The sequence below is a fragment of the Corylus avellana genome, chromosome 11 (genome assembly GCF_965113065.1).
Source record: "Corylus avellana chromosome 11, dhCorAvel1.hap1.2, whole genome shotgun sequence".
In the NCBI taxonomy this organism is placed as follows: Eukaryota; Viridiplantae; Streptophyta; class Magnoliopsida; order Fagales; family Betulaceae; genus Corylus; species Corylus avellana.
Window position 1 is genome coordinate 14,477,684 of NC_142500.1, and position 18,314 is coordinate 14,495,997.

At 34.3% G+C, this 18,314-nt stretch overlaps 1 protein-coding gene across 2 annotated transcripts; it reads left to right on the forward strand.

Moving 5' to 3' along the window:
• The first annotated feature begins 7,219 nt into the window (after nucleotides 1-7,219).
• On the forward strand, nucleotides 7,220-18,314 carry RCY1 (arginine-rich cyclin 1). Of its 2 annotated transcripts, none has more exons than XM_059576321.2 (9): nucleotides 7,220-7,494; nucleotides 11,887-12,070; nucleotides 12,197-12,278; nucleotides 12,587-12,727; nucleotides 12,922-13,091; nucleotides 16,852-17,125; nucleotides 17,376-17,787; nucleotides 17,928-17,966; nucleotides 18,074-18,314. In XM_059576321.2, the coding sequence occupies exons 2-9, from the start codon at nucleotides 11,919-11,921 to the stop codon at nucleotides 18,142-18,144; spliced, it is 1,341 nt and encodes a 446-aa protein (XP_059432304.2). In that variant the 5' UTR covers nucleotides 7,220-7,494; nucleotides 11,887-11,918; the 3' UTR covers nucleotides 18,145-18,314. The 2 variants fall into 2 exon arrangements, with proteins under 2 accessions (XP_059432304.2, XP_059432303.2); XM_059576320.2 differs by having other exon boundaries at nucleotides 7,220-7,482.

Here is an 18,314-nt window from a genome sequence, read left to right on the forward strand (position 1 = left end):
ACCATCCTATTGAGATATCTCCTCTGGCAAAATCACATCAAAGGTAATTAAAGTTGTATGATAAGATTATTTCTGATAACAATTGCGGAAAGCTGGTTCATTCAAATTTATTTATAGTTTCTTCTTTATGCATTTTCCTTCCATGCAATGAATGTGAGATAGTAGGGAGATGATTCGATGAAGGACTTATTTATTATATAGGAAGAGTTCTTTCTCATCTATTCTTAATCTTTCCACATTATGCATGCAGGGTTAACTGGCAGTTGGCTATTGGTATTATAAATTGTTGATTATGTTTTTTTTCTCACACGTATTGTAGACTCATGGATAGGAGTGTTAAGAGAGCAAGCCGCTCGCAAGCGAACTCGGGCTCGGCTCGCATAAGTTCGGCTCGTACTCGACTCAAACATTAAATGAAGTATTTCGTGAACACGAATCCTATTTCGAATATTAAATGAAGCAAGCTCGGCTCGACTCTGCTAAACTCGCGAACAGCTCGTGAGCAAGCTCGTATAAGGCTCGTCTTGTTTATTTGGCTCGGTTCGTATATTTTTTAATAAGTAACAAATAACAATATATGGTAAACATTACTCAATAATAACAAATATATTATATACTTTTGTTTTTTTGTTATTTATGCATATGTGTTTATATATATTATATATGTATATATTATATAAAGACACACACACACACACACACACACACACACACACATATATATAGTAAATAATAAGAAATATTTGATATTATCATTAATTATTATATAATCATATGCAGGGGCGGATCCAGGGGGGGTCGAGGGGGGGCATCCGCCCACCCTCAACTCCCAAAAATCCCCCCTAGTATGGTAAAAAAAATTTTATGTCCTGATTATGCCCCTCTTACTCATGATTATGCCCCCTTCCTCAAGCTCTGGCCATTTTATGCTCCGTTGAAATTTGAAAATTTTTAAGAATTTGAATGTTGCAGTCTTGCAGAAAAATGAAATGTTGAAAGCTTGAAGATGATGAACAGTTCAGTTTTCAAATGCACTGTTTTTCATTTGACAATTTTGTACAGGTGCAGCCTGCTTTGGACTTTGGAGTGGAAAAAATAATATTATAAATTAATAAAATTATAATATGTTGTCATTGACACAACACACAAGACAAAAAATAATTATGCCTCCTGGGGATACGTGTAAGACAAGTCCAAGGCCATGGGCCAAGGGGGCAGGCCAGGCGTTAGGCCTGCCAGGCTGCAAATTCGGATCCGGATCTCCTTTAATTAGGGAAAAATTAAAAAAATTTCAATTGAAAAAAAATTGGAAATTCTCCAATTGTTAATCGTGACCCTTCATTTTAAATCTAATGGTCTATAAAATCATTTAAACCTCGGTAAAACAAAAGCCACCATTTAATGCCTAGGTTACCTACATTGAGAAAGATATATTCAAGACTATCAATAATGAAGAAATCATGAAGCGATTCCAAGGTATGAAGACTCGTCGAGGACAATTGCCTTAGTGCTAGTCGTGACAAAACAAATTGTAAGTTATATTTACATGTTTTAGAACATAATTAAAATTTTTGTTGAATTATTCACTTATTCGGCTTGTTATATTTTTGTTAAACTTTATTTTTTGTATTCATTAAAAAAAAAAAAAAAAAAAAACCATGCCCCTCGTGGACGAATTTCCTGGGTCCGCCACTGATCATATGGTATATCTGCATAAGTTATTGTGTTATTTAATCAATGCATTATAATTAGATACTTTATTCTTAGAAAACGTAAATCACATGATCTTAGATCTAAGATAGTATTAATATAGATTGTGAGATAATATGATCATATAATTTAAGTATGAATGTATGACTATTAGATTGTGAAGAATTTAGGACTTAGAGTTTCAGCATTACCATTAAATTAAAATTAAATGATTAATAATTAAGTAACTAATGTGTTTCTTATAATTTAAATATTATAATCATAATTTGCAGTAAGTAAAAACTTAACAATTTTTACTTCCCACAAATTGTTACATAAACAATTCCTCATATTACATTATGAGGAATTCGGGGGCTATTTTCGTCAAAGAAACCATCCCCGATCATAAACCCTCCCTCCTACTCTAGCGAGCTAGGCACCAAGGGTTTCGATTTGTCACCCAAGACAACGCCGGAGTTGTTCCTCGGAATCACTCAATCCCGGTAAAGAAATTATCGGTTTTAATGTCCTTTGGTCTTCCTTATGAACCTCAATACAAGAAATGAAATTATTGACTGTCTAAAGCTCGTTTGTTTTGAGATATAAAATATTTTCGACATTTTACGGTGTTTACGCACCAAAAAAATCCCTTACATTTTTCCCCTTCACTCTCACGCTCAACCTGACATATCCTTTTTTTCTTCCCTCACGCAGCTCTTGCTCTTCTTCCCTCAAGCAGCTCTTCCCTCACACAACCACTCTAACTTTGAGAGAATCCCGTCTCTCTCGGCTGCTACATCTCAGATCTCGCCTCTCTTCAACTTCTCCATCATTCATCTTTCGGCTTCTACATCTCAGGTACTTTCACTTTTCTTTAGATATGTGTTTTTTGGTGGTTTGAATCTCTGTTTTGATGAAAAACAAAAAAGAAAACAAAACAAAACAAAACAAAACAAAACAAAAAAAACTAGCTTGATACATAAATTTGATATTTTTGGAGATTTTTAGTTGTGGTTCCTCTACTTAGTGGAATTGGGGCTGATTTTGTTGGGTATAAGAATTGTCGTTGTTGAGATTGTATGTGCATGGTATTGATGTTCTCATCATTGTTGCCGTCTATACCTGCATTTGTTGCCTTCTTTAATTTCTATGGGGATTAGGCCTATTGCGTGGGTGAGGAAGCGTGTCGTTGGCATTGGGTTGCTCTGATTGGAGATATTCATGGAAGTGGTCTTCCTCAGTTCCTATCTAGCCTTCAATGGATTGTCAAAAATCAGCTTCCCGATGGTTCATGGAGCGACAGTGATATTTTTTTTGTTTTTTTGTTATGATTCCCCTGTCTAAATAGTTATTGGGCTCTGATTGTGCTTTTGGATTTCAGGCTCAAAGTTATTTTGTAGTTTTATAGTGGGCATGCTACACTATTGAATATGTATGCCCATATCAACGGCTTTTTGGCTCTGGTTGTAATGGTTTTTTTTGGTCTTGGCTATGAGGGATGGTTTAACAACGGGTGAAAGACTGATGCAATGGGGATTTAATAGAGTAGTAATGTGCTTGTATTGTAGGAGTTGCATTGAGGGGAGAAATCACTTGTTTTTTGCTTGTGGTTTTGTAAAAGGATTAGGAGGGAGGTTATGAAGAAGTTTTTGATCGATGATTCTCTTACTGCTAGGAAAGATATTCTGAAATGTGGATAAAAGAATGGAAAGGTAGAACCGTAGAAAGATGAAAGTTGTTTTATGCAAAATGTACTGGGATTAGGGGTGTTAAGAGAGCAAGCCGCTCGCGAGCGAACTCAGGCTCGGCTCACATAAGCTCGGCTCATGCTCGACTCAAACATTAAATGAAGTGTTTTGTGAACACGAATCCTGGCTCGAATATTAAACGAAGCAAACTCGGCTCGACTTGGCTAAACTTGTGAGCAAGCTCGTATAAGGCTCGTCTTGTTTATTAGGCTCGGCTCTTATATTTTTTTAATAAGTAACAAATAACAATGTATAGTAAACATTACTCAATAATAACAAATATATTATATAACTTTGTTTTTTGTTATTTCTGCATATGTGTTTATATATATAAGAAATATTTGATATTATCATTAATCATTATATAATCATATGGTATATCTGCATAAGTTATTGTTTTATTTAATCAATGCATTATAATTAGATACTTTATTCTTAAAAAACGTATATCACATGATCTTAGATCTAAGATAGTATTAATATAGATTGTGAGATAATATGATCATATAATTTAAGTATGAATGTAAGATTATTAGATTGTGTGGAATTTAGGACTTAGAGTTTCAGCATTACCATAAAATTAAAATTAAATGATTAATAATTAAGTAACTAATGTGTTTCTTATAGTTTATATATTATAATCACAATTTGCAGTAAGTAAAAACTTAACAATTTTTACTTCCCGCAAATTGTTACGTAAGCAATTCCTCATAACAATTCCTCATATTACATTATGAGGAATTTAGGACTTAGAGTTTGAGCATTACCATTAGATTAAACTTAAATGATTAATAATTAAGTAACTAATGTGTTTCTTATAATTTATACATTATAATCACAATTTGTAGTAAGTAAAAACTTAACAATTTGAATTTAAATCATATATATGTCATGAATCGTGATCATGGGATCATAAAATATAAGTATATAAAAATTAATATTGACCCATATTATTATACAATCATATAAGTATATAAATGTTTACATATAAAATAGAATATATATTTATATTGACATTATATACTTGACCCGTGTTAAGTATTGACATTTTAACATTTTAACTAAATAATACTATATATAATATGATAATAATGATTAGTGTGTGTGAGTGTGTGACATAAAGCGTTTTACGTTATGATTTAAAAAATACTTAATCTAAAATATGAAGAAAAAAAATACACGATTGAGAAAAACACAATTTTTAAAATCGTAATTATTGAAATTGAAATAACAAACTGACTCTAAATAATACTACATAACACAATTTTTATTCCTAATTACTAAATTTTGAATTTTGAATGTTTTATTGAATTTAATCGTAGCCGTCCAATTTAATTGAATTTAATCTTGGCGGTTGAATTTGATCTGCAGTATATAAGTATAAACCAATTTGAAAGAATTATATGGTGCTCCATATGACATAAGAAGCTCATTAATCTAACGTTCTAAATTGAATAAGAAAGTCAAGATCCTAATAAACGGTCTAAATCATCTACTATGCTTGCATGGAACCGGTCTCACTATCAGATGCACACAGAGGATTAATTCCAGGTGAATATATTCCAGGATTAATTCTAGGGGTGTCAATGTTGGCAATTAAAAACCGCCTGCTAACCGCTAACCGCTTAATCGCTTAACGCCTAACCGCTATAACCGTTTAGCGGTTAGTGGTTAGCAGTTATTGGGCTTACTAACTGTAACTGCTAACCGCTAACCGCCTTTTTATATAATATATTTTTATAATTATAATTATAAAAATATTTATACATATAACATAATCACTTGATCATTAAATCACAATTTTTTTTAAAAAATAATTAAATCACAATTTGAGTATTAATATATTATCACTATAATTTATATGATTATATCATATATCACTTGATCATTAAATCACAATTTTTTTAAAAAAATAATTAAATCACAATTTGAGTATTAATATATTATCACTATAATTTATATGATTATATCACATGATCAATTGATCATTAAATCATTTGATTATATAATAATAAATTATACATATATAATATGATATAACTCATAAGTATACCAATTCATACTAATACAACAATTAAATATCTAGAGACTTATTTCCAATATATGTTATAAACTTATAAGTCTATATAAGTCTATATGAGTCTATATGTGCATATGAATAATATAAATGTATAATATCAATACTTAATCATATGATTCAATAATAATTCAAATACTTTATTCAAGACTTCAAGTGAATCATATTATTAATGTATAATGATGATATGATTCGTATAATATCAAATTAAGTAATTAACATTGGATTAAACAATGACCAATGTGTTACTTATAAACACAATTTAAGTATTAATGTATTATCATTATATGTTGTGACAGTTGTCTAAATTCTGAACTTTTTTTTTTATATGTTGTGTTGATTTTTTTTTTTAATATGTTTTTTTTTTTTTTTTAAGAAGTTAATTGGTTATGATTTTATATTTAAGGAAATTTTTTTAAAGTACAAGTAAATGTAAATTTTGGGTCAAATATTTTTGATTTTTCAATAAGGGCTCTTTTTATAGGAATTGGGCCCAAGAAGACACTAAAAATACCAAAAAAAAAAACCAAAAAACGCACAAAAAAGAAGAAGCCCAAAAAGGCCAAAAAAGTCCTAAAGAAAGTCTAAAAACGCCCAAAAGGCAAAAAAAAAAAAACCCAATTTTGAAAAACCGGTTAGCGGGCGGTTATCTATTTTATTAACCGCTAGGCTGTTAGCAGTTAGTGAAATCTATTAACCGCTAAGGCGGTTACAGTTTGCGGTTATTGGTAATAACCGCTAACTGTAACCGTCTTGACACCCCTAATTAATTCTGTAATGCGTGCGCTTTGTCGGTTGATTCTCGCCGTCCAAAATGTTTTGATGATCTAATAGCCGTTGGATGATATTAATGGATGACCGCTATCAAGCATTTACTAAGAAGTATATATATGGTGTAACAGAGACACCGTAAGCTTGTCTTGTTTGATCTAATCTGACGAGTAATATTAAATGTTGAAAACGTATATATAATCAATGGATCATGTTGAACAAGCACACTAGATCTAAGTAGAGACAGCCACATGGGATAAGCTTTTCGTAAAACGAATCAAACCGTTAATATTTAAAATTTAATTATTTTTCCAAATCCAACGGTTGCAAATTAGAGAACCCAAATGTAACATGAATCTATCATCTCTGAGCTCCGTTTGTTAAACAGTTTTGCCATGGTTTTTGGCACTACGCTATTCATCTCACTTTTTCATTTTTTTCAATATTCTTTTACTTTTTACATTACGGTCTTGTTTAGTAAAAGGGTTAGCCTTGGCCCAGACACTATTCATCATCATTTCCCAACAAAATCAACATTAAAACATTCTTACTTTTTCACTTTTTATATCAAATCATTCACTTTTTATTATTATTTAAATAAAAAAATCACTACAAAACAAAACTTTTTCACTTTTCCATACCACTTTTTCATTTTTTTTTATACTAAACATTCTTACTTTTTTTCACATCAATCTACATCCACTACAGTGTCTAGGCCAACCCATTTGCTAAACACCAACTACATCAATCATTTTTTATTACTATTCAAATAAAAAAATCACTATAAAATAAAATTTTTTTCATTTTTTTATACCAAACATTCTTATTTTTTCACTTTTAAAAAAAAAAAAATTCTTATTTTTTTTTTCCATCAATCACTTTTTATTACGGTATAGAACAAAAAAATAAACAAAAATTTTTTTTTTATCAAACGAACCCTGATCTCTCCATTATCTCGACTCTCCTCTTACAGTCTCCACCATCCTCCTCGCCTCCTATCTCTGTTGCCGCTCCCACCACTCCCCCAGTGCCCCCAACAGCAACCACCACCGCAGCAACCACACACCTCGACGCCTGGCTGAAGCTGAACGGCTCGTGCCCGGTTTCCAGGAACTTGCCGCTGCCAACCCCGCTGTCCACGCCGCTCTCGGAGGTCGTTTCACTCTCGCAGTACGCCGTGGATCGGAGGCGGAGGAGGTGATAAGATTTGTCGGTTTTTCTTTTCTTTTTGGGTTTTTCTTTTTCTCCGTTTCTTCTTGGGTGGTGGGTGGTTTGGGGTTTTGCCGTTTGATGTGTTTGTTTGGTTGCCCAGAAAAATGTTTTAATATTTTTGGATAGATAGGTATTGGGGTTTCTGTTTTTTACTGAATTATGGTTTGTGTTTGATGAAATTAGAAGAGAAAAAGTATCTAACAGATGGGTGTTTGTTTTTCACATAATATTGAATTCTAGGATTGAATCATTTTTGCCAAATGCATGTACATATACATCCCAAAATTAATCGAGCTCGATCAGGGTTCCAACCCTATCGAGCCGAGCTCAAGCAACATTTCTAGGCTCGTGTCGAGCTCGAGCCTGGCCTCAAAGTAAACAAGCCGAGCCCGGACAAGCCAAGCTCAGCTTGTTTACACTCCTACATGGATGGTAATTCAACTAGTGGTACTAAGACTATTGGTTGTAGTTCTGCTTCATCTTGTCCTAGTCTTTTGGATAGCACTATGCCTCTCATCGATAATGACAATGTTGAAAGTGTTGGTGTTGGTACTCAAAATCCTAGTTCAGCTTTCCCACCAAAACCAAAAAAATCTTAGCAAACATCAATGGTTTGGGAACATTTTACCAAGGTAGAGGGGGTGATCCCGAGGATCCTAAATCACAATGCAAATATTGTAACAAATTTTTTAGTTGTCACACTAGAAGGCTAGGTACTTCATCCATGCTAACGCATTTGAGGAATAGCTGCAAAAAATATCGTGGTAGGTTTGATCAAAGTGATAAGTCACAATCAAAGTTGAGTTTTGAGGTTAAGAGGGAAGGACAAGGGGCATTGGGAGAAGGATCTATTGGTAATCTTGTGATTGCGAATACAATGCTACAAAAATAAGGGTAGCAACTACTAAGATGATAATTGTGGATGAGTTGCCATTTAGGTTTGTGGAAGGTGAAGGGTTTCAGGATTTTATGAAGATAGTTGAGCCTAGGTTTCTAATTCCTTCTCGCTATACTGTGATGAAGGATTGTGTTAAGCTCTTCATGTTTGAGGAGGAACGTTGAGGGCAATGTTCATGAGGGATTGTATTTTTTGCATTTTCACTATCATAGTTGACAATGCTACTTGCAATGATGCCGCTTTGGAGTACTTGAAGAGGAGAACTAGTAATAAGAAGAGTGCCATATTAGAGAATCAATTTAGGCACGTGAGATGTTGTGCACACATACTAAATCTTATTGTGTCTGAAGGTTTGAAAGAGCTTGATGACTCCATTGTGAAGGTTAGAGGTGCGGTGAAGTATGTAAACTTTTCCCTTATATATATTACAAGGCAACTGTTGGGATGATACTCTATATCTTTTATAGGAGAGGAGATATAGGTCTCAAATGATTTATTGCTTGAGCTGTGCTAGTAGGTATAAGAGATGGCTTGGGGGGAAGACTAACCATAGCTTCAATAGTCTGACTAAACTTATGGCATGAAGATTTCTGGCGTTTTGGTACTTGGTGCGTTTGTGTTAAACTTTGTGAATGTGGGTTGATCTTGTTTAGACTCTAATAATGTATGGAAGTAAACCCATAAAGATGTAAGTGTGGGGTAGCTCAAAAGGGGGTTGGAAGTTTCAGTGTGTGCAGAAGTTAGAGGGCTGTTTTACGTACACGAATTTGTTGGTTAATGTCATTTATATATAAAAAAAAAAACATGAATTTGTTGTTTAACGTTGGACCAATGAGTTCAGAATTGCTAGATATGATTGTTTAGGCTTGGGTTTCATGAGCTGAAAAGGAAATGTTTGGCCAACTTTGTGGAACCCATCTTGGAAAAGATTATAGAGTCAAAAAATACTATTTGGATTCCTATAAACATTCTATAACCTTTATCTTGGAAGTGTTGGTGGCTAGTAAACTGAAGGCCTTGAAAGCTGATTTAAAAATCTAGAATGAAGAGGTGTTTGGAAAGGTGGAGTCCCATAAAATCACAGGAAGTATTGTTGCATAGATTGTGCTCAGACTACTTCCCCATTCTCTCTTTGATTGTGGTGGTTTCCAGGCAGGCAATATTTTTTATTTTTTATTTTTTTTTAAGTTTGAGAATATGTGGCCTAGCAGAAGGCTTTGTGACAGAATAAGGCAGTGGTGGTCTTCTTATCACTTTCAAGACTCTCCTAGCTTCATCTTGGCTAGTAAACTGAGGGCCTTGAAAGCTGATTTAAAAATCTGGAATGATGAGGTGTTTGGCAATGTGGAGTCTCATAAAAAATCTCTTATGGGTTGTAGGAAATGAGAGCTTTAGGAAGTTGTGGAAAACCTTTGGTTATCAATGAATTGGAAAAAGCTATTAGAATGGAGAAGATTAGTTGGAGGTAAAAATCAAGGGCACTTTGGCTAAAAGAGGGTGACAAATGCACGAAGTTTCTCATCGGGTGACCAACTCCAATAGGAGAAACAACTCAATTGAAGCCCTGGCAGTGGTTAGCTCAGTCTCTTCTGATCAATTTGTTATCAATGAGTGTATTATGCAATACTATGATAGGCTGTTCTCAGAATAGTTCAGCTGGCGACCTAAGTTGGATGGCCTTTGTTTTTGACTCCATAGATGTGGAGGAAGCCTTGGGGTTAGAGAACCCATTTAAAGAGGATGAGGTTTTTCAGTGGCGGAGCCAGACAATTCATATTGGGGGTGCCGCTAAAATTTTTTTGAGGGTGCCGAGTGGTAACTTGCGTAAGTAGAAGAGAATAATTTTTTTTTTCTTTTTTTGGGACTTGGGTAGGAAAACAGCAATTTTTTTTTTTTTTTTTTTTTTTTTTTTTTTTTTTTTTTTAAAGCGGCACCCCTAAAGCCTCAAGTGGCTCCACCACTGGGGTTTTTAAGGTGGTGAAAGGTATGAATAATGATAAGGCAATATGCCCTAATCGTTTTTCTATGGATTTTTCCAAGCTTGTTGTGATGTGATCAATGCAGATATTATGTGGGTGTTCCATGATTTTCATACTAGTAGTAAGGTTGAAAAAAGTCTTAATGTCGCGTTCATTGGTCTCATTATGAAGAAATACGTGGCTATTGATCTTAAGGACTTCTAGCCTATTAGTCTTGTGAGTGGAGTTTATAAGATTATTGTCAAAGTTCTCGCTAATAGGTTGAGATGGGTTGTAAAGAAGATTACTTCGAAATCCCATATTGCTTTTGTTCAAAGTAAGCAAATTCTTGATTTTATTCTCATTTCTAACGAATGTTTGGATAGTAGAATTAGCTTTGGTGAGCTAGGGAGGCTTTGCAAACTGGATATCAAGAAGGCATATGATCATGTCAATTGGGATTTCTCACTTTATTGTTGAGGAGGTGTGGTTTCGAAGAGAAATGGCACTCTTGGATAGTGCTTTGTATTTCTTCGGTGCGCTTTTCTGTTTTGGTGAATGGCAGTCCGTCTAATTTCTTTAGTAGCTCTCATAGTTTGAGACAAGGTGATTCTTTGTTGCCTTTTTTCTCTTCGTTATTGTGATGTGAGGCATTAAGTAGAATGCTCTTTATTACTGTCAATGGGGGTCTTATCTCAAGTTTTTCTGTTGGGCCTAGGCACTCTGGTGGTGTTGACATCTCACATTTGTTGTGTACGGATGATACTTTAATTTTTTTGGGGGCTAAGCCTTACCATCTTTGTTGTCTGCTTTATTTTTATTTTTTTTTATATATATTTTATTATTTTTTATTATTTTTTTTATTACTCTTTTTATTTAGACTACTGCTTAGATAACTCCTTTTGTGCATAGCTTTCATGATTCTTAGAGTTTTTTTTTTTTTTTTTTCATTGTAGCTAGGTGTTTCTCTTGTATACTTTTGTGTACGTGGATTGCGCTTTTTGCTTTTAATGATATTTCGATTACTTATAGAAATAAATAAATAAAAGCATTGTTGGTAAAATTTGAACATTTGTCTAGGACTTCTAAGTCCAATACCTAAACTCGGATTTGTGGAACTATTGTGGTTGAAATTGTATATTGAAGATTGTTCTAAGGATAAGCATCAACCTGTTTGAGATTTGGGGCAGGACAATGGGTGAGAAATAATATAATAATAGAATGGAATTTGATACTGCTCTACTTGAAGGGCTGGAAGGGCTGAACTTGAGTGAAAGTGGTTTATGCGACTTTGTGGATGGCTTGAACTTTGGGGTTTTAATACAACAAAGTCAAATTTAACTTTCTTAAGATTTCGTTATGTATGTATGTGTCACACGGGTGGGAGGGTTTTCTTTTCTTGGTTTCCGAACTGGTTAGCTAATTTACTAACAATAAAAGAAACAGAGGCTAATGAAGGAACCCATTTTGGATTTTATGTAAATACCACTTATGTTAAGTTTACTAATAGTTTGATTTGTTATTTTGTGGCAGCATATTGAAGTTTGTTGGTTCTTTGGTTGACAATGATATACACAGCGATTGACAATTTCTACTTAACCGATGAGCAACTAAAGAACTCACCTTCTCGGAAAGATGGTATAGATGAAGCGACGGAGATTACCTTACGAATCTATGGTTGTGATCTCATCCAAGAAAGTGGCATTTTGCTTAGACTGTATCCTGCATTGATTTTTTTTTTTTTTTTTTTTTTTTGTATCCTGAATTTATGTTGGTTTATATAATTGTTTACTTTTCCTACATCTTGTTGGTTTGGCTGTTTCCTTAATCTTATTATATACAGACCTCAAGCTGTAATGGCCACTGGGCAGGTTCTGTTCCATCGTTTCTATTGCAAGAAATCATTTGCCCGCTTCAATGTGAAGGTAAGCTTTGTTCTCCCATTACTCACTTTCGTTGCTGAGACATAGAGGAGAAGGGAAGAAAAACAAAGGATTCACACATGCACGCCAGTGCACTTGCACTGTTGTAGTTCATATTGATAATGCACCATTTGCTAATCCAAATAGTTGTTTTGAGCTTCTTGAATTAGGATCCCTGTTTTCAAGGATGTCCTTTTCATCTTCAAATATTTGATTAGGAACAAATTTGTTTCATTAACTTGAAACAGCATAAAACCTCTCACCTGTGTTCTTCATCTAAAATTGTTCTGGGATATGATAATGTTTGGCAGAAAGTTGCAGCAGGCTGCGTGTGGCTTGCATCAAAGCTGGAGGAAAGCCCAAGGAAGGCAAGACAAGTCCTCATTGTTTTCCACAGAATGGAATGTCGGAGGGAGAACTTACCCGTAGTGTATTTGGAAATTGGTTCCCAGGTAAAGCATCTACCTTCTTTATATTCTAAACTATACTAGTTATTGTTTGTCGTTTTCTTTTGGTAGAAGAATGAATTTTTCGTTACTTCTCTTCCTTTATGATGTTTTTTTTTTTGTTTGCATAAGAACCCTCGTGTTTTTTTCTTTAAAAGTTAATTCTCATGGTTTCCTATTTTTTTTTTCTTTTCTTACAGAAATATCATGACCTCAAGACAGACTTGAGCAGAACAGAAAGACATATATTGAAAGAGATGGGATTCATTTGTCATGTTGAACATCCTCATAAATTTATATCCAACTACCTTGCTACCCTTGAAACCCCTCCAGAACTGAGGCAAGAAGCTTGGAATCTCGCAAATGATAGGTACTGTTTACAGCTTATCTGATATATTTCCCAGTAGTTGATCTCAAGTTATGTACTTCCCATTTAACATGAAAACTTTGCATCTGCAATTGGCATTTTTGGATTAAGAATTATGTGTCAATTAGTGTATGGATATATGGGAGCGTTCTCCCCTTTCCTTCTTGACGCCTCTAACTTTGCAGATTTTTGTGATCTTTTTCCTTGTTCTTCATCTTGCTGGGTGTTTTTTCTTCTGTACTTTATGTGTACTTGGGTTGCACTTCTTTGCCCTTTTAATAAATTTGCTTTACTTATCAAAAAACTAAAAATAAAAACTAGAATTGAGACATAGGAGTTGGAGGAGGGTATAAGGTTTGGCCGGTGAATCACTGATCAAAGAGCGAGCGGCTGCGAAGTTTAATGATTTGGTAGGATCCACATATTTTACTGTGAACTTCATAAACTGAACTGATCATTTCTAATGGAGAAAAGAGAGTGCTATGTAAATTCGTGTGCTCTTGGGCCAAGATTTCCTTTGAAAACTAGTTCTGAGAGTGGATTGCCAGGCCAAATAGGTTATGGTCTTGGTTTACTTATGGATCTGATTTCCATATACATATTGTCATAGAGTTATTTTTTATTTTTTCTATAAGTAATTGAAATTCTATGACAAATGAGATATTGTCGTAAAATTTCTTGGAGAAGGGAAAAATACAAATTTCTAATGAAGGAATTAACCTAATTGTCTCTTGCTTGATTCTCTTAAGATGTCACTTGATTTGTTGAGCTATTGAATTATTGTTGGTGCCGATTAGATCATGCTACTGTATGATCTAAGGTTTGGCTGGTGAATCACTGATCAAAGAGCGAGCGGCTGCCAAGTTTAATGATTTGGTAGGATCCACATATTTCACTGTGAACTTCATAAACTGAACTGATCATTTCTAATGGAGAAAAGAGAGTGCTATGTAAATTTGTGTGCTCTTGGGCCAAGATTTCCTTTGAAAACTAGTTCTGAGAGTGGATTGCCAGGCCAAATAGGTTATGGTCTTGGTTTACTTATGGATCTGATTTCCATATACATATTGTCATAGAGTTATTTTTTATTTTTTCTATAAGTAATTGAAATTCTATGACAAATGAGATATTGTCGTAAAATTTCTTGAAGAAGGGAAAAATACAAATTTCTAATGAAGGAATTAGCCTAATTGTCTCTTGCTTGATTCTCTTAAGATGTCACTTGATTTGTTGAGCTATTGAATTATTGTTGGTGCCGATTAGATCATGCTACTGTATGTTGATTTTTTTTTTTATTTGAATATTGCCACTATTTTTTCTTCTGGTTATTTTTGTTGAAATAGATATATCATCGCATCAATTCTACTTTCTTATTTATATTTTATACTCAATTTTCAGTCAAAGGAAAAGGATATAGGAAATTTAAGATGGACTGGTATTTCTGAAAAATTATAAAGATGCTAGCAATATGGCTGTTGATTTGGCGATGAACTATCCAAGTTATCATCACGCTACCCTTTTTTTTTTTTTTTTTTTTTTTAAATTTTTTTTATAAATCATCTTGTAAGATCTAATTGAAACCAACATTGGAAGTTTCTCTTATCTGTGGATTTTTCTAGTCTGTTTGGAACTTGGGGGAATGTTGGGGAGTGAGTCAAAGGCTTAAGGTAAAATTTGGAAGCTTAAGAACACATGCAAAAGGAATGAGTTTGGAACTATAAATAGTCCTTAATTTCTCAAGCATGTCATATATTAAATATTTCCTTTTGTTTTGGAGACTTTAAAGCTTTAGTAATTTATGACTAGAACCATAACATCGTTAAATTGATCGACACCGGCTGTGAATATAGCAACTAATGGCTGATTCTGATTGACTTACAAAACTGCCATATGGATTGAAGGGAGCATTGTGGCGTAAACATATGACTAACATACAATTCACTAATTCTTTTTGATCCTAATGGTATCTCCTCCCCCATAAGTAAGGGGTGGATGATTAGATAACAGGTTACGTTTCTGACTTTTTTTTTTTATAAGTAATAAACAGTTTTATTAAAAGCGTATAGGCGCCCCAAAGTACACTGGGAGTATACAACGGAATCACCTAATGAGAAGAGGAAAAGCGAGAAAGAAAATCATCATAAGTAATCGACATTGAAAAGACATGCGCCACAGTCCAGAGATACAAAGTATGAAAACAAGAGGCTAATATGTCTTCCAAGGTCCCCCCTAAATCCTCAAAACACCTACTATTCCTTTCTTTCCATAAACACCAAAAAAAGCAGGTGGACAAAATCTTCCAAACCGCGGCACTCCCCCTCTTCCCCGAGGACCACCAACTGACTTGTATTTACCTATATAGAAAAGTGTATTAATAACATTTGTATGAATTAATTGGCGTTCGTGCATGCAATGACTAAAACATGAAATTCGAAGTTTAACCATATGACTTATTTCTATGGTAGTTACTTTGGCTGTTAAAATTTCTCTCGCTTTAATTGCTACTACATAAACTTTAGGAAGCACAAATTTTATGAGGTTTACCATGTTGTAAGTTATCACTATGACAGGGCCCCCCTGAGAGAATTATGGATAGTTTTCGAAAGGGAAAGGTATCACACACATGCTCAAAAAATCACGTGTTGGAGCTGTGGTAGCATGATAATAATTGAAGGAAGACAATTCAGTGTGACATAAATAAGCTGGAGGAAATAAGGTGGTTAAGATAAAGGGTGGCAGAGAAAAGTGAATTGCATTAGATATGGATGCATTTGCAAATAGCATCATCTTGTTGAAGGAGAGAAGATTTTGTCAGCTGTAACAAAGTTCATTGACTATCCTGATATGCACTTATGCAGTGATAGGGTTCTTTTTTAAGATGCAAAAGCCTATGAGAACAAGAGGGAGCAATGCTTAAACAGACATCCAGTGAGGGCTTTAAATATGTGTTCTATGATAAAATTACAATGATTAACAGAATATAACAATGTGTAGATAACATCATAGTTTCTTTATTATCATGTCAAACGGTGTTATATGATCGGCAATAGGATTAAGATTTGTGGAAAAAAATTTCATAATTCATGTAGAGTATATAAGTCTGCACTACATACTCTTATGACATTCACAGTGATTTTTTTTTCTTTTGTTTTTTAAGTCATTTTTCTTTACACGTATATTAATTTCCAAATGATTATTGTGTGTACCAAAGTCAACTTAGTCTTCGACTCAATTAATTTGCTGGCCTACGTAAATCCTTTTCCTCCATTTAGCCCCTATCTAAGGTCATAATCTGTAATCATTTCAATGATCGTGTTGTTTCTTACCATTTTACCGATCTGATTTCCTAGCCTCTCTTTAGCACTTTTAGCTCCTGGTTGAATCTTATAACTGTGTTTTTAAACGTTGCCCTAGCCATGCAATCGTTTGCTTATGCTTATCTTTTTTTTCCTCTTTGATATGGTACTAGTTTTAATGATGTTATAGTGTGTAGATGGGATGTATAACCCAAGAAGAGTTATTGAAAGTTGTTTGTTTACTTGGTAAAGTGCCTGAAGGTAATAGAGTGCAAGATAGAATTGCATTAACTATGTTTAGAATAATGGCTAGAACTCCAAAGCGTCTCCTGCTTTTTCTTCAATTGTTTGTGGTGTTCAAGTGTCTTCTGATTGTGGCCGTTGCTCCATGTTTTTTTGCTATGATTTATGCTTCACTAGTAGATTGATTTGTTATTTAAGTTTGTTTCATATTGAAATTTGAGCAGTTTGCGCACAACCTTATGTGTTCGATTCAAGAGTGAGGTTGTGGCTTGTGGGGTTGTCTATGCTGCTGCTCGTCGGTTCCAGGTACCCCTTCCTGAGAATCCACCATGGTGGAAGGCATTTGATGCAGAAAAGTCTGGGATTGATGAAGTTTGTAGAGTTCTGGCTCACTTGTACAGTCTTTCTAAGGCACAGTACATTCCAGTCTGTAAGGATGGAGACTCTTTTACTTTTTCCAGTCAGTCAAAGGATTCACAATCTCAGCCAGTTTCGAAGGTAATTCTTTCTTCTTCTTGCATTCTTTAAGTTTAACTGAAAACATAGACCTTTGCTGATATTCTTTCTACAATTCCTGTAATTTCTAATCCCTCACCAAGTGTTGGATAATTTTTAGAAGTGCTGCTGTCTTTTTTTTTTTGTTTTTGTTTTCTGGAGATTCATACTGTAGAGGTTGGTTGCTAGACCTCCTGATTTTTGGGAGATTGGAATTAAATTTAGTGTTTTTTTTCTTCTTTCTTTTTTGCAGGAACTTCCGCAGGCTAGCCCTACGGCTAATACCGAGCTTGCTTCAGCAGCAGTTAATCCGGAATCTAGTGGGTCCAAGGATGCATTGGTAAGAGTAGCCATTGACAAGCTGAAGGAAACAAAGAAAATTGATGATGAACCAAAGAACACGCCTCTTGATGGACAAGCAAGGGAAGAGTCCATACAAAAATCCAACCCTGAACATAGAACAGAGGCAAGCAGGGAAAGAAACAAAGAGAGAGAGAAGGAGAGGGAAAGAGAAAGGGACAGAGAGAGGGAGGACCGATCAAAGGCCCGCGATCATGATAGGGGCAGGGATTCCGACCGGGAACGGGATCGAGAGGAAGCTGAGAGGGATAGAGATAAAGTGAGGGATCGCAATCATCGTTCTAAGGATAGAGGAAAGGATATAGGTATGTTTACAACCATTTTATTCATGAACTTGTTGATTTGCAACAGTAATGTTTAATCTTTGATTTCTAAAATGGTATGATCTCTTTTTCGTATTATTCTTAGATTTTCTAATGATATAATCTTTTCCTTGTGAATGTAGGAGGCCATTTGGGGAAATCAAGACATCACTCATCAAGAGGTTTGCATTTTGTTTCCCTTTGTATTATAATCAAATGGTTTTTTTTCTTTCTATTTTTTCTGGGTTAAACCCTAGTTTCATCATTTGAACATCATCTTCATTTTCAGATCGTGACTACCGCAGTTCCTCTTATTCATCAAGGGAGAAGGATCGCCATAGACATCATTCATATGCTTAAACCTGTCTTCAAGGCATGCTAGTTGTTGTATACTTTACATGTATTGACCATCATTGTTTAGTCTGTTGTGCGAAAGAAATACTAAACAGCAGGGAGTAAAACAGAAAATCTGTTTTATTGAAACAAGAGCTCTTTTGACTTGAGATTTACAAGCTTTAATTTGACATTGA